Raw genomic sequence first — 15,911 nt, forward strand, 5'->3', positions numbered from 1 at the left:
TTTGAAGGCAATGGCAAAACTAGGAAGGGTGGGTACCCAATCATCGTAAGCGTCGAAGATGTGTTTTGTGAATGTTTTCTCAGGCAGCATGAAATATCTTAATGAGGAGTTGAAGTTGAAATCTATTTTTAGTTTAAAAACAATACCATGGAACGGGGTGATGTTGATCAATTTTTATAATATTTTCCAATTAATTAGCTTCATGTACATTTTTCCCAAATATTGTATATATTTAAAACAAGTACTGGCATGTGCTCTAAAAAACCTCTATGGCTATTGGTGAAATTTCTGTAGTCTACTTCATGAAATAAATTCGAGAATTCTATGAGGTAATATGAGATAAATCGAGGTAAAATTGATCACCCCTGAAATCCCTACATTCTATTGGATATGTGCTTTTTTCTTTATGTTTATGATAAATGATGATTTCTGGACTGAAAAATATCAATCACAGGTTGTTTGGAAACGAAAATAACGATATTTCTAGTTAAAGTTTATTCATTTTGGTTCACGAGCTGCAGTTTGCTAAATTTGCTCTCATTTGATCATTGTTAGATCGATTTCAATTTGGTTTGTTGCAAAAGCTTAAAAACTAGCTCTGAAATTGAAATCTTTGAGGTTTTCTGTTAATTCATCAGTATTACTTTGATGGTATGGAAAAATCATTGTTGAAAATAAAATTTCCTGAGCTTTTATCAAACTTTACTCACATCTCCAAATTTAACGTAATTAACCTCTAATTAAGATTATTTGAAGTAAATTTTTTTGTTATTTAGAAACCTGTTCGATCAAATTTGATTGAGTTTTGACTGAGTCAGAAGAATTTTCTGAAAATATGTTAAATTGCAGCTGGCATGCAAGGGTTAACTTTGACAGGTGTGTGAATCATGCAAAAGTTGCATTTGGGACTCGTAAACATTACCTAGTTTTGTAAGATCAGTATCTTTTGATTAGAATTTTTGATCACGAATTTCCAGGTGATCAATTTTACCCCATTCCACGGTAGTTTTAGATGAAGTAATTCATTTATGCGAAAAACTAAACTTCAATGTTTTAAGTGAATCAAAAACAGTAGAGCGAATCGAATCGAACTCTGCCGATAACACATACGACTATAAGGTAACAAAACGGGATTAAAAAATAATGGTTTAGCGCGCTCACATCTCTCACTCTCAATACGAGTTGCATTGTAGTAGGGATATGAGCGAGGAAAAATATAGAAGAGAGAGAGAGAGAGAGAGAGAGAGAGAGAGAGAGAACAACTTAAAGGATTAAGTGTTTTTCTGCTATTATTAGCGATACCGTCTACCTTGCAACGCACGCATTGATTCAAAGGTATATTTTGGATTTCTTTGAACTAGTTATAATTTCAATTTATTCCGGATTCCTTTTACCTTTCATGTAATAAATCTGCAATCGTTCATCATACGTTGTTTTAAGAATATGATTAATATTTCGAATGTTGATTGTCACAGATATTACACAGTCCGGTGCATGAAAAAGTTTGTTGAATCAGAGAGGGCTTTTACTTTGACAGAACTTAGAGGGCTTTTTGGTTTCTTTTGTATCATCCTGTGCTAGAGCAGAAGCCTAGTAAAACTTTTGTAAATAGCTCATCAGCACACGCAAGATAGGTAAAATAAATTTTCTCTGCCGAAAATTGAGAATTACGTTACCGTTCTTTTCGCTCAGGGGTGCAGCAAAAACAGTATAAAATGGAACGTTTTGCAGAATACGCACCCATGGTGAGTTCTGAATCTTCCTATAATAGCAAATTCTAAATCGGATAGGATGTGGCTTCAATATGAACCTAAATGTTTTGTTCTTTTAGTAACAGAGAAGATAACGAAATCTGCTCCCTCCTAAACTGAGAGAGTATAGCGGGGGCCTAGTGTGGTTGGTAACGTCTCCGCCAACCACGCTCGACGCCTGGGTTCGAATCCCACCGCCGACAAAGGTGTCGATGGTTGTGAGGTGGCGTGATCCACTCACAACCAACCCTACTGGTCTAGATTCAATCCTAGCCGACACCGGGAGATTTTCTGAGGCGAAAAATCTCTGGGATCACGCCTTACATCGCATGAGGAAGTAAAGCCGTTGGCACCGGTCCGTCAATAAACGGGTCGTGAGTTAGGGACCTGGGTGTGAAGTCGCCTCCCTGGGCGTCGGTAATTGGCCACAACAATGGCGGAAATAGACCGACGGAAAATAAGCGAGAATAATAATAAACTGAGAGAGAAAACAATTGTTTACCCCACGCACGTGATGATTATGACTGAAAATGAACTCTGCGACTGAAATACTCTACGACTAAATGTGGTTGGTTACTCACTCTGTGTGAGAGAAAGTCTAGTTCTCCAAGGCATTTGGCAGGTAGCAGAAGAAATGGGAGCAAAAATCAAGAGAACGGATGAAGCCTGGTTGCGCAGTTCAGCTGAAATCGATTTTTCGAATGATGTTTAGCGGTAGGTCTCAAGTCAGACAGTCTACTTCGAATAGTTCATTAAGTAGACAGTATGTGAGTAGAGGAAGAACGAAATATAAGCGAACTGGAAATATGATACAGATTTGGAAAAATATACCGCATCCCGACGGTCCCGTCGGGATGCGGTATATTTTTCCAAATCTGTATCATATTTCCAGTTCGCTTATATTTCGTTCTTCCTCTACTCACATACTGTCTGCTTAATGAACTTGCGTGTTAACGGGAAAAAGCCGTTGTTAAAAATAGAAATTCAGTTCGAAAAAAAACTACTTCGAATACATTGAACAGCGCGAGATCCACAATGTTTGAGATCATCGTTAGCAATGAACTGTTTCGTGTAGCATAATCATATATATCGCAAAACCAACATGGTTTACAGTGCAGTTCACTTCTTTATATCTGAAGTTAATGGAACAGAGCCCAGGTCGACACAGTCTATACTGAGTTGAAACCAGTATTCGATAAAGTGAATCACCGGATTCTTTTGGCAAAAATGTACCGTCTAGGCATGGCGACGAATGTCGGTAGATGGCTAGAATCATATTAGGATAATAATAAGGTTAGATGGCTAGGATCATATAGGAAATCTAATCCGTTCAGCAACTATTCCGGTGTACCTCAAGGCAGTAACTTGGGACCATCACTATTCTCATTACTCTTCAACGACGTTTGTCATGCTGTTCCACAAGGAAGCAAGTTAGTTGACGACGACGACTTCAAAATTTACTGGTGACGACACAAAACGATTGCCGAATGATGCAGCAGTTTTTCAAAATTTTTGCAAACTGGTCTGACCAGAAGTTTACTGGAATTAGCAAATTGGAAAGACCTAATACTTTAAAGGATCTCGGTGTGTTGTTGGATTTCGAGATGAACTTTCGTGAACATTACGCTTATATTTTCAGCAAAGACTGCAGAAATTAGGGATTTATTTTTCGATTATCCACTAAATTCCCTGCTGTTTACGTTTCACTGTACTTCAGCTTAATGCGGTATAAGCTAGAAACAGCAGTTAATAATGGAGTCTCACCCATAACGTTTGGATTAACAGAATCGAAAAAAATCGAGTGAAGTTTGTAAGGTACGCTAGCGATTTATTTGACCTCAATGTTAGTACTAGAGTATTTCATGATCGTCAGGCCCTGACATAAGTGGGTGCAATGGAGACAAATGCCCCGGGACTCCTAGTTCAGGGCCAGACATGACAGACGGAAGACCTTGTCACCTTCCAACCGAGCGTTAAATCATTTCACAATTTGAAATTTTCTTATCTCTAAATATTCAGAAAAAGAGGGTCTCATGAAAATTTGTGTCACGGTCCCCCAGCACCTAAATCCGGCCCTGATGATCGTGTTATAAATTTTAACTTTTAACTTAAGTGTTCATTCAGACAATCATGTCCGATGAATTTAAATAAATTAAATGATAATAAATAATAACAAATATTAATAGAAAAGCCTCATGCAAAATTCCAGTTCAATCGTGCAGCAGACTCTTTCTCTGAATCAGGTATAATCATGAAATTTGATTCCAACAGACAGACAGACAATCGATGCAACCTTCTCTTGCATAGGCTGAAATAATATATTTTCACGGCATTTCTTCACCAGAAGAAAGTGCAGATACTAGACACCTTGTTTTCCGTGGGAAAAATAACGACGACCGCATGGCAGCAAAATAAGTAGGCAACCAAAAACAAAAAATAACGATAAAATTCAAAGCCAAGAACTATGAGACTGGATAACGACATGTAGAAGAATCGGAAAAGAAAATTGTTTCTCTCGGGGGTTTCAGTAGTTTAGATTTCAGAAAATCAATCTAGTAACCGACTTGAATCTGAATGGTCGTTATTTTTACCGCACGTACGGGGAATTATGTATTACAAGTCCCTGGCCAAGGTCTAAAAGATTAATTTAACCTTTGAAATCGGACTTCCGGAAGTCGAGCTTTAAAGCTGTCAAAGCTTATGCATTGCTATGACATTTGATTAGAAAAATTCGATTACCATCATATCATTTCGACCATTTCCGCACATTTTTTCATCGATCATAGGAGTGAAATTTTGACTGCTTGGAGGCTGAGCTGAAATTTTGCATGGCGGCTTTTTTCGTGGAAGCGGAGCATTTGAACCCAACTGATAAACGAAATTCGAACGTCAAATTTTCTCATCAATAGTCACTCTAGTAAACTGCAATACTGAACCCTAACATTAAACAAAAAAATAAAGATCAAAGGCCTTAGGAGAAGGGGTTCAAACCTTAACAGCTTTCCGCTTGGGTGTACGGCTGATTTTATTCAAAACCTAGTTGAAATGTGAGTGAACATCTGAAGCTTTGAAAAAAAAAGAAAATTCACACACTGTCAAACACGAAAATAAATTCGGTAACCTTCCATTCACTCGGCTGATTTACAATAAGAATATCAAAACTAAAACACAGATAAGCTAAACTAGGCAGCATTCATTATGTTGTTTTTTCCTTCCACATCATATGTGTGCAACGTTTTTAGTATTTCAGTATTTCTTTAAAAATTGTGCGAGATCAAAATCAAAACTACCGAGTAATATTCTGCCGTGAGATGAGAAAGTGACGTAAACGCCATTTTTTCGAATATGGTTTTTTTTCATGCCAATTTGATCTTTATTCAAAGACCTATCTTTTGGTATCTTCCTTTTCGTTGTTACTTATTAGGCCGTACTGAAAAACTGATCACTTGGATCTACGTCACAATGTCATATCACGGCAGTATTGTTTTAGCATATTTTAGCGGTGAAGGCTAATCATCATTATCAACGCATAACCCTAATTGTCTCATAATATTTCCATAATCGGGCAAATTTTATTTTTACAGCATCTTTGATCTTAACTTTTGTTTACTTAGTTTCACGCTGTAATGCACTTTTGTCGGCGTGGTTTAAATATTGGAAATTCACGACGGATTTTCAACCCTATAGAAAGACAATCTGCGTCGATTTGACTTCTAGTTTTTAGTGACTTTGCTCTCTTCTTGTTCAAACAGTTCGTTCTCGCTTTTCAAAAAACTGAATTGTTATATATCGGTGTGTTAACATTGTAATGATTACTAATTATGATATTATAAACAAAAACTTGCATTTTGGATTTTTTAAAATTAATGCATTATTAATATTACAAGGCACCAATAAACTCCTTCCATAAATAGTTCCAAAAATAAAAATTGAATAATTTATTCCTGTTCATGTCTTAATGCACTGTGCATCACTTAGAATAGGAATAGAGCAGGAGAAACCGTTCATTTTACCATTCATATCTTAAAATTAAATAAATTTTCGATCACCTAACTTTAAGGACCAAGTGCTCACTTTGGTTACGTATATTCCATTAGAACTGAATGAGTATCAATTTTTTATTTGTGACTATGGTACTGTATTACATTACGGTTTGTGGGTAGATACTCTTTTGAAAAAAGTTAATTTAATTTTACTTGGATTGAAATAATACAACAAGGGCGAGTATATAACAATTTTCCGAGAAGTGTTATAATGGTGTGCTTATATTGAATAATATTAGTAACATTTCAACACTAGAAAAAGCGATGACTAAGCTAAAAAAAAATCTTAGTTTCTTCGCCCTTGCATAGATCTAAGCCAATAGAAATAATTGAGAAAAAGAAGTGTCACTGACTCAACCAGAAGAACTTGTTTTTTTGTAGAGACAATACACATATTACAAATATCTCCTATCAAATTCGGAATACAGTACGTGATAGTGAAAACATTTTCTCCCTTCTGATACAGTGATGGTAACGTTTACTGTATTTGAAAAAAAAAAATTAAATAGAACAAAATGAAACAAACAATTATGGATTAGGACCGCCATTGCAATGGAATAACAATAGTTGAATTGAAATAAAAAATATTAACGCATTTGACGTGAAACAGTATTTTATTTATCAATAAATACAGATTATTCGAATACATACTCGAAGATTTACTGGTCACAACCACTGTTGTGGTTGTGACTTTCAGGGGGACATTCAAAAATATTATCCATGTATTGGTGTAAAGTCAAATCTCATTGTAAAGTAGTGTATGTGTAATAGCATATCGCATGCTAGCCATACAACTTTGACGTAACAATTATAGATTTTAAGAATAACATTTTGTATTAGTTACAGTCTTGAAAGTTCTATAAAAAATGTTTATATGTTTGTATAAAAATCGTTACATATCGTTAAAGAAGCAGGACACAAGTACCTTTTGTCGACAATACAACGTTGTTTAATTTTTAGTATTGTTAGAAAATAAAAAAAATAGATATTTATCTATTGTGTTTTGGTTTCTTATTTATTTTTTTTCGTCGATCGTAGCTTTAGAGACGGATCCGCATATGTATTAGACTTTTTTCATCAACAGAATTTCATTCAATTATTAGAATCCTTATGAAAGCAACTGACGCTTTTTGTTTAACGAAATCGTTAGTGAGTTATTGTTTAAATTGTTTATTCATTTGCTGCTTCTCGTCTCCAAATGTAATTTTTTAAGAATTATGTTCAAGGAATTGAAACTCAAGACATCCGTGCTTGGATACTGAGAAACTTTTGAAGCCTATTTTCATGTGTGCTCAAAAAATAACGACTCTCTCTTAGCTCACTGCCTGTATTTCTGGCATTGCACATGTAAAATCCACATACTAACCGCTTTGGGATCCATTGCCATCAAATTTCTAGTGTTAACTTTCCAACCGATTCAACTAAATCACTTTTTCTTTCCTTCGCCGCCGACGGTTGCACAATTGTCCAACTGCACTTTTGGCGATGCTGCGGAACCAGCACCAGCGACTATTCGATTAACTGCCAGCTGTCAAGCGAGCCTGCCTTTTGTCACCGAAAATCACTTTCTTCTCACAATAGCAAATTACAATTGATTGCTAAAACACCAGTTGGCGATTTTCCACGCCACCCTCGCGTCTCGGCAGCACCTCACCCGTTACGATGTCCGTGATCAATCGTAATGTCGCGTCTATTTTGGGCTGGTTCAGATTTACAATTTGACCCATCAACTATCGGCAGCGGCAGCAGACACCACAATTGCTGGTTTTCGAACTATTTTCCTCTTGGAAAAAAAAAACTTTACCGCGAATGCTCTAGCCCCGATAAACAAATGAAGTATCCGCCAAAACACCGGTTCTTGGTAGCTAATCCAAACACCGAACCTCAAACGAACCGAGCGCCGTCCGCAGCGAAATGTTCCACCAGCATCGCTGGACGTTCCGAGAAAAGGAAGAAAACACTCGAAACTGCTCCGCTATCCCAAACGTCGCAGAGATATAAAAAGTTTTTGCGAAATCGATTCCGCCACGATCGGTGACAACGGACAAATGCGGCAGGCGCGCGATCCTTCGAAATGTTCCGCAATGAAACGCGCCACACACAGACACAGTTTGCCGACGCCGACGTTGGCACTCTTCTGCGAACGGTCGTCCGATTTTGAAAAACCCTAGCCATGTGGCGCGACGGATTCCTCCCGGCTGGATGGTACTCCTATTGGCAGCGATCGGAAGAGCGAAAATTGTCACGCTTACGATTGCAGCTTGGTCTGGAACCAGGGTGGGAACGAGGCGTGCATTCGGGAGATAAAATGGTGATGAAAATTTAATTTAATATAAATCCAATTATCTTTAGAATTGTAACAAAGAGTGGTATTATTATAGACTGGTAATATTTTTTTTACTGTTGGAAACTAATGCTTCATTCTGTTACTCCCTGTTGGTGTTTCTAATAGGAAACCTCATACAATAAAATAAATTTTTTGATAAGGGGCCATCCACATACCACGTGGACAGATTTTAAATGATTTTGAACCCCCCCCTTCCTCTCCGTGGACAACTGCTCATATAAATTCTTTTTCTTTTGTATGGACCGTGGACATAACACATACCCCCCCCCCCCAAGCTGTCCACGTGGTATGTGGATGGCCCCTGAATGAAAATTAAATAGGGGTCATTCCACACGAAGTGTACATGCCACTTGGATACGACCATCACAGATTTTGTTCAAAGTAGGGGGACTTATTCATCTACTGTCTCTTTGGAAAAATCTCAATTTTTGTGTCGATTGGAATACCCCGCGCTCTTTAGGACCCCCCCCCCCTTCATTGCAAAGTCGCGCAATTTTTGTCAAAAATCTCTTTTTTCTTTTTCTTACAATTCATAGACTCAAGATGTCCGAAAAATACTGATAGATGATTTTTAAAGAAAATAAACGAAGGAATCCAGAAAAAATATTATTTTAGACCGGAAGTGTTGCCAGATGGACTATCTTTGAATTTTAAAATTAAATTTGCATTTTTCGGCTAATGCAGCTAATTTTTTTTTTTTTTATCATCCAATTTAAAATAAAATTAGCTGCATTAGCCGAAAAATACAAATTTAATTTTAAAATACAAAAATAATCTATCTGGCAACACTTCCGGTCAAAAATGATATCTTTTCTGGATTCCTTGGTTTATTTTCTTCAAAATTCATCTATCACTATTTTCCGGGTGTCTTCATCTATAAATTGTAAAAAAAAATAATTACGAAGTTTACAACTTCTTTCGTAAAAATGTTATATCTCGAGATTGGCTCATATTACCTCGGGATGATAGTTGTTTCTTATGTGAAATTTTCCAAGGAACACGATGAAATTATTAAATTTTAAATAAAATAGCTGCATTTGCCGAAAAAATGTAAATTTAGTTTTCAAATACAAAAATAATTTATCTGGCAACACTTCCGGTCAAAACTTATATTTTTTCTGGATTCCTTGGTTTATTTTCTTCGAAAATAAAAAAGAGATTTTGAACAAAAAATGCGTGACTTTGCAATAAACAGGGGGGTCCCACAGAGCGGGGGGTATTGCAATCGACACCAAATTTGGGTTGTGATGGTATATGAATAATTCCCCCAACCACTCGAAATTGGTCGGTACAAACTCTCATTGGGCAGATTTTGTTGTGCGTTTTCATTTGACGAACGAGTTATAACTTTTCTACAATCATACTCTTGAAACTGAGACAGCTATGAAATAGTTTCCAAAAAATGATAGGTATCTAAAGCTGTTCTATAGTTATTAATTAGTTTTTCTTGTAAAATCATGTTTTCAACATGAAGTCCACCAAAAATCAATACTTTATCGGTGCTCGTTAGTCAAAGTGATTTGATTCGCACGTTTTTCCTAATTAGGTACCGTGTACTCATATGCAGAGAAAGTATCCTGTCGTATTACGCTCTTGAAAAAAAAAAGAAGTCAAACTGGATACACAGTATAAATTTTGTGAAAACTTGTGGGATAGATTTGACACGAAGTTTAAAAAAAATACATCTCATTATTTACAGGAATGTTAGAATAACGTGTCGATTATTGTTGTGGACAAGACGAAGCAAAAAGTAAACCTAATAAAACACATGCAATAGAAGACGCGATCCCAGAAATGTTTTTGTCCCGGAGCTTGAATGGAATCCCAGTCTAGGTTCAGTCCAACTTCCAAGCCTTTGTTATTTGAGAGACGATCATGTCACCACATAACCACAAACCTTCCACAAATCCGCTCATTTTGATTACTTTTAGTTCGCTCCGTTTACTCTGTTACTTTTATATTTTGTGTGTAATAATTTAAACACTAATAGAGAACATTGTATATTTCAGCAAAGAAAACCTCACACAGCACAGCCCCAGTTCCACTCTGCTCCAGAAACCGTCCAGTATTACGATTTACCAATATTTCCGATATAAAAAATACGCTGCCGCGTCCAAAACGTCCTCTCGGGAGTATCGTCACCGTGTCGTGCAGACACAAACATACGCATACACACCAACGGGCGAACTATTTTCTACAGATTTCGGCATGATAGCGGCGAAAAATTTTATGAACTGCGTCGTAACATCCACTCGGTCCTAATTGTGTTTAATGTACCATCATCGTACCCTTGCAGAGTGTCCGGAAAAATGTCCGAACCGGCGCGGAAAGTGTGAAAATTTCACCACTCACACTGTACCTACATGTGGATGAGCGATGACGGCGACCAAGAGACTTTGAACGGCAAATGGAGTAATGAAAACATGTGCGCCTGCATTGCAATAGCATTCCAATTATTCACCGAGGTCAGGATGTGAACCTGAATCTCGGGTAGCGGAAATGCATTTCTGACGGATCGTGAAGCTGTGAATAAACGTGTGCCAACGCAGCGTTGGAACGTTGAAAGCTTGGGCATAACGAAATACCAATTACACAGGTCATTCCACTCTCCGAATGAAAGGCAGCTTAGGGTGTGGTAATCAAATTTTATTTGCGAAAGTTTTTTGAAGTTATCCTAATGGCTGGAGGGATGTTGAACTTATAACGTTAGTCAGTCTAGCGTTATTTCGAGAGGAGAACTTTTGCTATTTTCCTAAACAATTATTAACCAGAGAAAGAACCGCAGGTGTTTTAGATGAGTTGTGTTATCGATTTGAAAATTCGATAAGTCACTTGAATTTAATAAAGATTTGAAAATAACTTATTTATTGTGCAAAACACAGAAATTCGTTTCGTCAAAACCTCATAACTCCTTAACCGTTGGTTCCACAGTGTTCATGTCTTCGGGAATGTTGTTCACCATAAAAACATCTTTTTATAAATGTATTCAGACAGCTTCAATTTTTTTCTACAGATGGTGCTGACATCTATCTTATGAATAAAAGGTGCTAGCCGTTTGGTTTCTTCGTGAAAGTTGTTTACATCATCAATTGACATGAATTTGTCGAAAATATTACAACTGTAGGACTGACCGTTAACGGGATAAAATTATTTTCATTATTCATAAACCCAAAATTTCTGTACTTAATCATAACTGGGACTTAAATACATATGTTTCAATTTCAGATATATTCGAACTTTCGAGTCATCATGAAATGATGATGTAGTTGACTTTGTATAGTTTTTTGTTAACCTATGATGTGTCATCATTTTTGAGAAAGAATATAAAATACCCAATTTTATAGTCGTGTATACTATATTATATCTATTCTGGTGAATTCAGTCTTCATCTGAAGATAGGTAGACAAGATAATGACACCAACGAATCTACAGAACAAACATGTCGAGACACGTGCAGGGGTCATACATAAATTTTGTGTTATTATTATATTTTTTTAACAATCGTCAGGAAATATGTTGTATTTCAACAATATAATTTCAATGTTATTGTTTGTGACAAAATATTTCAAGTAGGAACACTATTCAATTGAAGATTAGTTGGTCATATTCCCTTTCTAAGAGCTCCTCTTGTTTGATTTTATTCCATTTAACATGGATACTAAACGCTTACTTCTGTTTAAAACACTGTTCACCCAATAAAAAACTGTTTCCTAGTACTAATAATTATTTTCGAGGGGTCTTCATACTACTGGACGTCAGTTTTGAAAGACCCACGAACACAATTATGGTCGTGTTGCATACACCGGCATCCAGCAAGGCCTATTATAGAAAAAACATCGATACGATTAACGATTAATGATTTTTAACATGAATTGACATGAAAACGTAAAATCGTTGCGAAAACTCGAATTACTCGGTAAGTTGCAACTAGAAGCAGCTGGTTTTTGGTTTAGTACTAGTCAGTACCTTGTGTTTCTGTTCATTAACCCTTTAATGCGCACGACTTTAAAAAATCATCTAAAAACATAAAATCTTTATTCAACGGGTTTACTGCTCTAAAACTAAACAATATGCATGAAAAAATTGAAAGATATACTTTTTATTGTGCAAATATGACAATGTTGTTAAAAAACAGCAGAATAATGTCTAAACAATTACTTTTGTTAACACTTACTTTAAAATTGACCTTTTGTTAGTATAATTACTGATAATTGAGACATTTTCACTTACCATTAACCTTATTTTTAAATTCATTTTCAAAGACAATCCGACCCTAGTCGGAAATCTCGCCGTTTTTTCGTTTCTGATATTTTAATAACAAAAACAAAAACCAAACCATCCAAATACGGTACTTCCAGCTGTTAAGTTTTTTCGTTAGAGCCTAAAAGCTGTTGTAATGAATTATATTTCTAAAAAACACTAAAATACATATATTTTGAAACGTTATTAGTAATGTTGTTTTAAAACACCATTGCGCATTTAAGGATTGATAGTGTTATACCAGAACAACGTAGAACTTTTTGTTTTTCAGTTTGCCGAAAATGAGAAAAAAATTACACAAAAACTTGTTTTACATACTATGCCTCCTACGAACCTATTTTCAACAAAACTGTCATAATATCACATTACCTCTCAGTTAATACTCTATTTTATGATGATCATATGAGTTAACAAATTAATTCCTAAGTATTTGCATGCCCTACTGGAAAATATCTATGAATTTTTTTTCTTCCATTTGACAAGCCTTATAAATCCTCACTTTTACAATATTATAGCATGTTTTCTAAATTATTATTCAAAGTAAATCCATTTTTTTGATAAAAATTGATTGCATATGGTAAAAGTAAGCACTAGATAGTTAGAATAATATAAAAACAGGGTAACTTATAGCAGTTTTTCCGGTCATTAAGGAAACTGTTCGTGGATATTTCAATTCTACTACCACTACCACTGCAGCGCCATCTCTTAGAATTGAACATTTTTTCGGGTGTCCCATTGAAAATAAAAGGGAGAGGGGATTTCAAAATGTGACATTTAGCACCCCGTACACTGCAAACAAAACTCGATAAACTGTGGTAGGTATTACGTTTTGAAGATAAAAGATGCATGTACCATCTTGTAACAAAACCGAATCATATGATAGTTTTTTTTTGCAATAGTTATGTTGCGAAAACAATGAGGTGCATATTTTTTCCTTCCACTACTCTGCACATAATTACAGGGTGGCAACATAGAAGTGATACACGTATTCGAGCGCCCCTCGTTGTATTTTCTGACACAGGATGTCAAACATCTGAGCATGTTTTGAAACTGTTTTTACGGAATAAATACAGTCATTTTTCAGTTCCACTCTCAAGAAAATTTATTCAAATAGAGAACAAATAAGGGTCTTGCACCTGCATCAAGATCAGGAGGAAGCTGCCACATTTGAATTTTAGCAGATTGATCGTCTACAGGACTTGATGGCGTTTCAAGGACACAGGCACGTCAAATTGCAACAGCTTTTGATACTACTTTAGGATTACTGTACTTACCCTTGTCATACGAGGTAGTCAGCGTTTTCATTGCCTTCGACACCACAGTGTCCTACTAGGTTCTGTCAGGATAGCTTTCGTAACGCTGCGCTGAACTTTCAAACTAGTTCGATCAATTTAATATAGCCTTCACTTCTGCTTTAAATACGGTGGGACCCGGGAAAACAATACCACGGAAAGTTTTTGCAACAGAATCAAACCCCGGAAATTCTGCAGAAGTTGTGAAACAAATTTCAAAACCATCACGAGAATTTTCCTTCCTGCAATGGTAGGACTCAGTGTTATGAAAATGACTGCAAGAAAATGACAGCAAATTTTCAACTAATCCGGCTCTCATTGTATTGCACAGCTCTCTCTGCTCCCCACACGTTCGGTAAACAGTCCGACAGCAACTGACGACAGCACACACGCAACTCCAAACGGGCCGTTATATTTCATCTCCTTATGAATGTTGGTTCTTCCAAGCTGTCGCAAATGACAGCCTCTTATTTTCCGACATCCTTCAGCACGAATCCGAGCGGGATGTCAGGTGATTATGATTCACGACAGTAAGGCCGATAAAAGAATGAAAGCGAGATGGTGCGAAGCACGTTCTTAGAAGTTATTATTCTAGCGCTATTTTGTGACACAATTGTGAGAATATTGCCCTCCACACAAAGGACTGTAACGTGCAAGTACAGCAAGATTCAAGGCATCATCGGTCAGCGGTAAGTTGAAGCGTCGACCCCGGTAACTGGAGCCTTTGCCATCACGGAGCTGAGGAAGCCGAAAAGTTCCATACTTCACAAATATAGGGAGAAGAAACGAATATAGGGAGGAGAAAACGTGACGATAGGAAACGGAGGACACCAGTACCAATTTCACAACCCGAAGTGGTTACGGGGCGCTAGTGATCAACGACAAGAAATTTCTCCGAAATTTCGACCGAAACTTGCGTGACGTATTTATCGGATGCCATTGCCGTTTCAGGTGCGTCTCGCGGTATGAGAAAACTATTGTCAAACGACGCGATGCGGTGCGAATTTCAATCGACACGCTGCAAGAAAGAAAAGAGTCTCTCTCTCCGAGCCCCTCCTTCGCTCTCTTCTCGTGATCATATCTGTTTGACAGCGAAAATGATGCATCATGGTTCGATGACAGTAGCCGAAAGGAAACAACTGAAAATCAAACACAACACAACAATAGTCAGAAGAAGAAGGAGGAAGTGGTCGAACGAACACTTCTCGATCAGGACATGGAGATCGGGTTTAACCTTGACAGCGAGTCGCTTCAAGGTTGCCTATCAGCCCTCTCCATCATCCTTCTAGTCTGCCTGCCACCCGCGCATAGAGAGCGAAGCGTCTCTCCAACGCACAAAAGTGCAGGTACGCGGTATACCTGAAAGAAGGCCACTCTAGGGATGAAACCGGAACGCTCGTTATTCGACCCTCCGGCCGGCCTGACCAACTAGATAAAGCCGCTGTTAAGCGGCAACGATTGGATGACGCTCCGTCACCTAATACCAGCGCCGATCGTCCGCAATAGGAATGATCCCGCGGGTCCGAGTCACTCGGTGGGAGTAACCTACAGGGAAATGGTAGATGCAATCAACTTCGCCATCACTCTTGACGGCTACCACACTAAACTTATATCCAAGGAACAACTTGGAATAGTGCACAATTCGATCCGGGATCAGATTGCGACACTAGATCCTCCTCTTCTCAGGCCCATGTTCAGGAGTTGCCACATCAAGCACGGCTACCTTTACTTGAGCTGCGCTGATAACGAAACAGTTGTAAGGTTGTAGAAAACCATACTAGACCTGACTCCCTGGTATGGAGCACAACTGCGTGTTTACAACAGAGGGTGTCCTTACGCCTAACGAGACATGGAATGCCGAACTAACAAAGGTAATGAACTTCATCAAAAAGGACATTCCTTCTTGGGGGGAAATGCAAAGTCCTAGGGCGACCGTCACTGATACCCATAACTAATGGTCTAACTAATGGTAGCAGTGGTCATAAGCTTCTACAAGGGAACAAAAAAACCTATTTCGTGAAAATCGGTCCATCAGTCTCTGAGAAAAGTGGGTGAGTTCAAGCAGTCTTAGAATAATGTTTCTTTTCATAGCCCGATTTCACATTATTAGACATAACGGACAAAGTTGGAGTTCAACTACAATGAAATTCAATAGGGTCTTATGAGGCAACTAGACCTTCCATATGACACTAATTTTGTGAAAATCGGTCTAGCCATC

General features: G+C 37.4%; 1 protein-coding gene across 4 annotated transcripts in view; it reads right to left on the reverse strand.

Moving 5' to 3' along the window:
* LOC129725266 (troponin C, isoallergen Bla g 6.0101-like) overlaps window positions 1–7,860 on the reverse strand; it is a 54,568-nt gene extending 46,708 nt beyond the window's left edge. For 2 of the 4 annotated variants that reach the window (XR_008728041.1, XR_008728043.1), the window contains exon 1: window positions 7,161–7,857. Coding sequence is in view for 1 of the 4 variants with exons in the window: in XM_055680861.1 (XP_055536836.1) it covers window positions 7,161–7,181 (21 nt within the window). In the remaining 3 variants the exon portion in view is untranslated. Of the gene's footprint in view, window positions 1–7,160 lie in introns of all 4 variants that reach the window. The other 2 variants (XR_008728042.1, XM_055680861.1) reach the window with 2 other exon arrangements.
* Between the last annotated feature and the right edge of the window lie 8,051 nt (window positions 7,861–15,911).

Source organism: Wyeomyia smithii, chromosome 2 (assembly GCF_029784165.1).
Source record: "Wyeomyia smithii strain HCP4-BCI-WySm-NY-G18 chromosome 2, ASM2978416v1, whole genome shotgun sequence".
NCBI classification, from domain to species: domain Eukaryota; kingdom Metazoa; phylum Arthropoda; class Insecta; order Diptera; family Culicidae; genus Wyeomyia; species Wyeomyia smithii.